The 6,974-nt window shown below is 32.7% G+C and overlaps 1 protein-coding gene across 1 annotated transcript; it reads right to left on the reverse strand.

Moving 5' to 3' along the window:
- Positions 1-4,264: 4,264 nt before the first annotated feature.
- Positions 4,265-6,437, reverse strand: LOC104216754 (dof zinc finger protein DOF5.6-like). The gene is made up of 2 exons (XM_009766872.2): positions 6,184-6,437; positions 4,265-5,433 (listed from the first exon to the last, which is right to left on the reverse strand). The coding sequence occupies exons 1-2, from the start codon at positions 6,232-6,234 to the stop codon at positions 4,507-4,509; spliced, it is 978 nt and encodes a 325-aa protein (XP_009765174.1). The 5' UTR covers positions 6,235-6,437; the 3' UTR covers positions 4,265-4,506.
- Between the last annotated feature and the right edge of the window lie 537 nt (positions 6,438-6,974).

The raw sequence follows: 6,974 nt of genomic DNA on the forward strand, positions 1-6,974 counted from the left end.
GCCACAAAGTTTGGTTTCCATCTGGAGATGGACAGAAAATGGCCATTTATGAACCATGGACCTTGATGGATAGCTTTGTCCATGTTTTCCTTCTTTTTGAATTTGATGATATAATAGTCTTCTCCAAGATCAATTAGTGAGAAATCTTCCGTTGGATTCCATAGATCTTGAATTTTCTTTTTTAGATAATGATGTCGCATACATTTTCCTACTAGTTTGATTATGATAGAATATTTTCATGGTTCACAGATACGTTGTCTATCTTCCGTGGAGAGGAAATTTTTTTATAAAACATGTTGTGCTATCTTCTGGATCATGCACAAACTCCTTTTCTTCCATTGAGTTTGTTGTGTAGACCATATCTTCTGTTCTATTGTAGGAGCAAAATCCATTGGATTTGACTCCAACAATTTGTCTTTGAAGGATGGAAACTTTTTCAAATCATTTTGCGATAGGTTGTGATGAACTATGTCATGTGATTTTGGAGGGATAGTGTTTTGGTTTTCAAAGGTTTGGGAGTTCATATTAGAGAGAGATTCTAAGAGAGATCTTTTGATATACATCATTTTACTAGCACATAAAATATTATAATTAGCCTATCTGGCACCACAAAATCCTAAATTACTTAGCGAATTTTTTTCGGAGCTTTACACAAATGCACAATAAAAATTCATTTCTTTTGATGTTGTATTTAGAATGTAATTTCTGATAATTGTTTTGATGTCTAATATGACCTCGAGCATATGCATAAAATTTTTCTTTTTTAACTTAAGATCAAATATTAGATAATCCACTATTTGTAACATCAGATATTTAGCATGCAAGAATAAATATTATATGCTACAATTATTATCATTTTTAACAATGGAAATCAACTTGTAACTCTAAGCTCCTTTAAAAGATTGAGTTTTTTCCAATTTAATATGCAGATATAGATTTAGTCTTTATTTTTGGGTAGATAGATTTTAATCTTTACTATGGGTTTAACTATGTATATCTATATTGTATAATTTGTTATAAACTTCTGTCTCTTGCCCTGTTTATTTAAAGTAGATGTATAAATAAAGAGATTGCATGTCCAATTTAAAAACTTGAATTCTTGAGTTGAGTATTCCTATAATTTTAAAAAGATAGAACAAAAAATAATACGGTAGTCCGTCAAAAAGTAGAATTATAGAAATTGGGAGAAAGAGAATTGAATGGAGAAGATTTTAGAGACAATTATCAGGTGTTTCTCTGACACCACATCTGTCGTTTTTCGGGATATAAATTGTGCTCAAACTTTGTCAAAATTATCAAACTAAATACAGACCAATTTTCGAGTAAAGGATGAAAATAGGGGCAAAAATAAAACTTCAAAAAGTAGTACAAGGGATGTGTTAATGGTCGATGAGATAAGCAAGGGTAGTTTCGATAAGAAACTGAAGATTTTATATTATAGCTACATAAAAATTACTTTTCGGCGTTGCTCAATTATGCCAAGCAGGTATATATGTTGACCTTCTATGTGCTTATTCTAGGCAGTTAAAAAGATAAGGATATGTAATTCTATCATAATCTCTTAAACAAGTCAGGACGGACATGATAATTACGTCAAAAGTTAGTGAGAAACATATGGATTTTGTCGAAGAAAAAATTGATGAATACATAAATTGACACAAACTTTCAAATAGACAAGTTCAAAATAACTAAACATGTGGATTGTGTCACAAAATGCATATGTAACTCAAAATCTATGAAAGAAATAATATACCTGTATATCAGTATACATGGCAACACAAGTGAGCAGTCATGTTATGAACTATTGCCAATAATGATCGTTCATAAAAATTCACGCGATGCAGCTACGAGAACACTCTCTATTTAGGGCTCGTAAAAGATACTGCGGAATTCAAAAGATGAACATTTAAAGTAATTAAAAAATGTAACATCTTCTAAGAATAACAAAAAAATAGTTAAGTAAATATTTTAGAAATATTAACTATAAAAATAGTGCGATCAAAAATTACGTGCTTCACTAAAGTTTTACATATGGAAAACATTTTGATCGGAAGGTTTTACCACTTTTAATGAGCTTGCCTAGGATAAATTATTAAGGGAAAATTCACATAAGAACAACTTGGCTCCTCACTTTTTAATTTTATAGCTCATATTTCAATTTACAATCAACTAACCCAAAAATAATAGGCTAAGATTCAACATCCAACTTCAATAGATTCTTAAAATTACTATTTAATTTTTAAAAAAGCTTGTACAAGCTTTTAAGTTAATTTTTGAATCACTAACTGTGACTCAAATATTAGTTCAACAAATCAAATCCATTTGGGTGGTGAAATTAAATTTTTAACAAGCTTAAATATGTGGGTTTAAATTCCGAATTTGATTTTGTGAAAAATTTGGAGTGGGTGTTGTTTAGACTTGTTAGAAATAGTATAAGGATGTTGTATATAAAATTTGAAGTCATTTAATGGAGATTTGAACTGATTTTGAATAAGAATTGCAACTGAAAATTGTGGAAGAAGTTCGTCTACAGACGTTTTTATAAAGGTGTATAAAAGTGTATAATAGTGTATAAGATGTGTTTATACACTCATATACACTATTATATAAGATTATACATAATTATAGAAAAAAACTGACTTCGTCTTCTTCCTTGCGTCTTTTCTGAAATTTAACTCAAATCTTGCTCAAATCTACTCCAAATCACTTCAAATTTAAACTTTGAACTCATTTTGATATTTTCAATCAATTAGAACAACACCCAATCCAAACAATTAAAAAAGTTAAAAAATTCTATTCTCTAAAGCAAAGCTTTGAATGGCCTTCAATGGTGGACTTTTACTCTTCAATTTTTTTTACATTGCAATCATGTGACATATGGGGAGAAGCAGCAATGGCGGACGGCCCGTTGAAGCATATGTAAAAGATGTGAGAAGAAGAGAGAGTGAAAGCAATGGTTATGATCGAGAACACAGATTTAACTCCATAGCTTTTAGAAGCAATAGTTGTAAGAACACAGATTTCGATTTTGCAAGAGCTAGTGTTTTCAAAATGTGTACAATATGGGCTAGGTGGGGTAAAACTTAAAAACATGGGTCATTTTTTATTATGGTGTGAAGTCATGTGTATTTTCTTGTAATTCTTTCAATTATTAAAGCGAAAGAAAGAAAATTATATGCATATTGGGATTTGGAAATTCAAAAGTTTATGGGGGGCGAGGCTAGGGATGTTTATCGGGCTGATCGGGCGAATAATTACGCTTAATGGTTCGGCTTATCGATTATCGGATTATAAATGTAGTAATCCTCTAGCCATCAATAAGACAACGGGCGGATTGATATCGGATTAACGATTATCGAGCGGGTATCGGGCGGTTTATCGACTAAACCAAATAGAAATTTTTTGAACAATCCTAGTCTTGTGAATACCAAATGGGCAAACTGCATAGTTCACTGGCCTTTATCATTTCAACTTACCATTCATAATCCTTAGTACATTACTCAATGAAGACTTGTCATGGAGTACACAAAACAATCTCTAGAACAAATTTTTTGAATACTCTTAATAAAAATATGAGCACGGGCAGATTTAGATTGAGAGAAATTTTGATTAGGGATTTAGGACTAAGGAGAGATGAGTGATGACTGGTCGACTTCTCACTCTCTGGTGCGGACTGAATTCAATTGAGAATTAGAAATTAGGGATTTAGCCATTTAGATTTTTAATAGTACTTTATAATTATAGGGGTAAAAGAATAAATATAAAAACTCTTAATGGGTTAGTGGTTTATTCGATAAGAAAATTGAGTAATCCGCCCCAAACCATAAAGCTATTAATTATAAAATCTCAATCCATTCATCATCCATTACTCCAATAACCCGATACCAATAAGCCAATAAGCAATCGGTTCGATATTCGAGCATTATATTTGGCAAATCGAACGAATATAAATTATATGATTGGTTCGCCAAACCAAAAAGGTGTGCTATCACATATCCCCCCCCCCCTTCCGGGTAGCATTTTCAAAGTTGCTACCCTTAAATTTTCTTATATAAAAAATAAAGTTTAATGCATGTAGAGTCTTCAAATTCTTTATATAATTCCAACCGCTATTTAATATTAAAAGTCAATATAAAATTTACGCAAATGTTCATTATGCAAGCTCCGAAAAAATCAAACTTAAATCATATACATTGAAGAAATGAAGTGCTATTTTAAACTATTTTCGTAAACTAACAAAATACGAAAACGTAAGAAGAATAACTAAAAGAAATTCGGAGTAATTATAATATCTGGACTGTTACAATATCATCCCGTTCATACTCAGCTTGTTAATTACGTTAATTGAAGTACGAAAGGTCCCTCGCATAGGGAAAAGCTGAGATAGCAAACGCCTTTCACGCTAATTAGATGCTCAAATAGTAATACTTCACGATACCACAGGGCATTAATCGATGAAACCCTAAATCACAAGTAGTCACTAATTAAAGAGAATTCACTTGGTTTTTAGACTAAAGGGTTTGTTGCTGATGATCCATAACCATTCATTAATCCAGTCCAAGATCCTAGCCCGCCAACACTAGAATAATAGCCAAATGACTCTTTCCCAGCATCAGAGCAGCCTAGGACTTGGTCATGCCATTCCAATGACAAAATCTTGGGATTTGGCTTCACATCAACTGCATTAATAATCTGTTCCTCATGTTGATTATTTTCATAAGTAGACAGCATTAGCCTCTGATGATGATGAGAAGAATCCATCTCGGTTGTTCCAAAGTTGTTCCCAGCATCCATAGTCGTTGCCATTCCAAATGCAAAATTTGGTGCAATAATATTTCCATGACTATTAATATCATGACCAAATCCAGTAGGAGTACTAATCATTCCAATATCACCATTCCCAAGAAAATCTTGGTTTCTTGAACTAGTACACCCTACTAAAGCTTCGTACTTGCCTTCCATAAAATCAATTGCGGTTGGATTTTCAAGCATGAAATTATTACCTTGATGATTTCCAAGGCCAAAGTTGTTACTACTCATGAAGTGATGATGAGAAAAGGCTAGCATTTGATCTGGGAATGAAAGCTGAAGATCAGTAGGATTTTGGTTATTAGCTGTTTCAATATTGGATTTTTTGGAGGAGACTTTTTTGTTTTTGCGACAACCACCACCAACAGGGATGTTTCGTAAAGTACCACCTTTAGTCCAGTACCTACGGCAAGTCTTGCAGAAGTAGCGAGGCTGAGAAAGGCTGTAATTGTTGTAGTAACAGAATTTGGTGTGGGTAGAGTCGCAACGAGGGCATTTGATAGAATGGTCATGTGGGGGTCTTAGCCTTCTTTCTACTATTAATGGCCTTGAGCATATAATGTCCTCCGATATTGGCGATGAAGAAGAATCTATACCTGCTGCACCCTCCTCGTGAATTGTGTCCTGACAATATGCATGGAAAAGAAGTAAAGCAGTGAGATTGTCAGATCTAGAGACATTTTTTTGTCGTCTAAATAAAAAAATGTTTACAAAACAAGATTTAGATGTACAACGTTTAGAGTGTTGCAGTTCCCAAGAAACTACAGGGAATGTCTGCAAAAATATATGTTGATTGCTTCACAATTCCAGTCAGTGACGACGTTTGTTTTTTTCTATTTTCTTTCTAGAGTTATACACCTCTACAAATGCCATAAGGAGCTATAGAATAATGCAAAATTTTGGCTAGCTTCTCCATTGCCAGTTTCTATATGGTTATATTTTTCTCATTTTGGATGTTTCGTTTGGTACGAGGGACAAGGAATAATTAATCTCGGGATTAAATTTAAGAAGAGTACTTTTATCCCATGTTTCGTTCGGAGAAAATTATGATATATTTAATCCTGAGATTAATTATTCAGGAATTGTAGTATTTTTTTATTCCCATGAAAATGTGGAATAACTAATCTTGGGATTGGGATGACAATCTTTCAAACCAAACGACCCCTAAAGATACAAGGCAAGTGTGAATACAGTTTCACAATCTTTTTGCACTGCAAAAGTGCTAGCTAGTTTATAGACTATGAAGAAAATAGTGTGAAAGTGTGAAGACAATGAAATTTATACGTGCTATAGTACTGTTAGTAAGAAAAATGGAACGTATAGAGTCTATAAACATTTAAGAAAATATAAATGCATGGCATTCAAAATTCAGACCTGTAACCAGTCAGAGGAATCCATGCAAACTTGTAGAGAAGTAATCCCCATTAATTAGTTACTGTATGACACTCTTTTCAACTGCAGTACACCATTTCTCGGTATCTTCTTTCCTCGCTACTCTATGAGCTCTCTAAATATTCTTAGTAGTAGATAGAGGGGAGGAGGAAGACATTAGTAGTAACTGATAAATCCAAAGGGATAGTGAGATAGAAGATTGATATTCTTTGTAGGAGTATGATATGCAGTTGAATGGAAATGCTGGGTGCTGAGCTTGTAAATAAGAAGGAAGAAAAAGGCAGTGGTGGGGCCTGGTGTGGGGGAAGAGGTGGAAGGGGGTGGTACAAGTTGCAGCTGCTTTATGTTAAGTGCATAAACTTCTCGCTACTATCTCGGTGACAATATATATATATATATATATATATATATATATATATATATATATGTGTGGGCTTCAGTTTTGCCAATGAGTTTGATATAATGTTCGTGTAAGGAATTTTTTAAGGTCATTTCAAATAATATAAGTGTAAGTAGATCTACTTAAAATATGTTAAGAAAAGATATGTTATCTATTGTAATAGGTAAAAGTGTTACTGGTTAGGTTAAAGATATGTATAACTTGAAAGAGTTTCCTACATGTTAGTATATGCAATGACTGTATATAAGGAAAAAATAAAGTTTCATTGTTAGGTACAATAAATTTAGAGTAACAAGTAAAACTACTTTTAATATCCATAAAACTAGAGTAGTCATCAACTGTAGCCTCTTAAATGTTATAGACCTTCTAAATT

The sequence above is a fragment of the Nicotiana sylvestris genome, chromosome 3, assembly GCF_000393655.2.
Source record: "Nicotiana sylvestris chromosome 3, ASM39365v2, whole genome shotgun sequence".
Lineage (NCBI taxonomy): Eukaryota > Viridiplantae > Streptophyta > Magnoliopsida > Solanales > Solanaceae > Nicotiana > Nicotiana sylvestris.

What these genes read in the sequence shown, in the direction of transcription:
- LOC104216754 (XM_009766872.2), bottom strand. Translation starts at nt 6,234, where the DNA reads ATGGGGATTACTTCTCTACAAGTTTGCATGGATTCCTCTGACTGGTTA. An exon ending in ATTCCTCTGACTGGTTACAG is followed by an intron (nt 5,434 to 6,183) that starts GTCTGAATTTTG and finishes GCATATTGTCAG; the next exon opens with GACACAATTCACGAGGAGGG.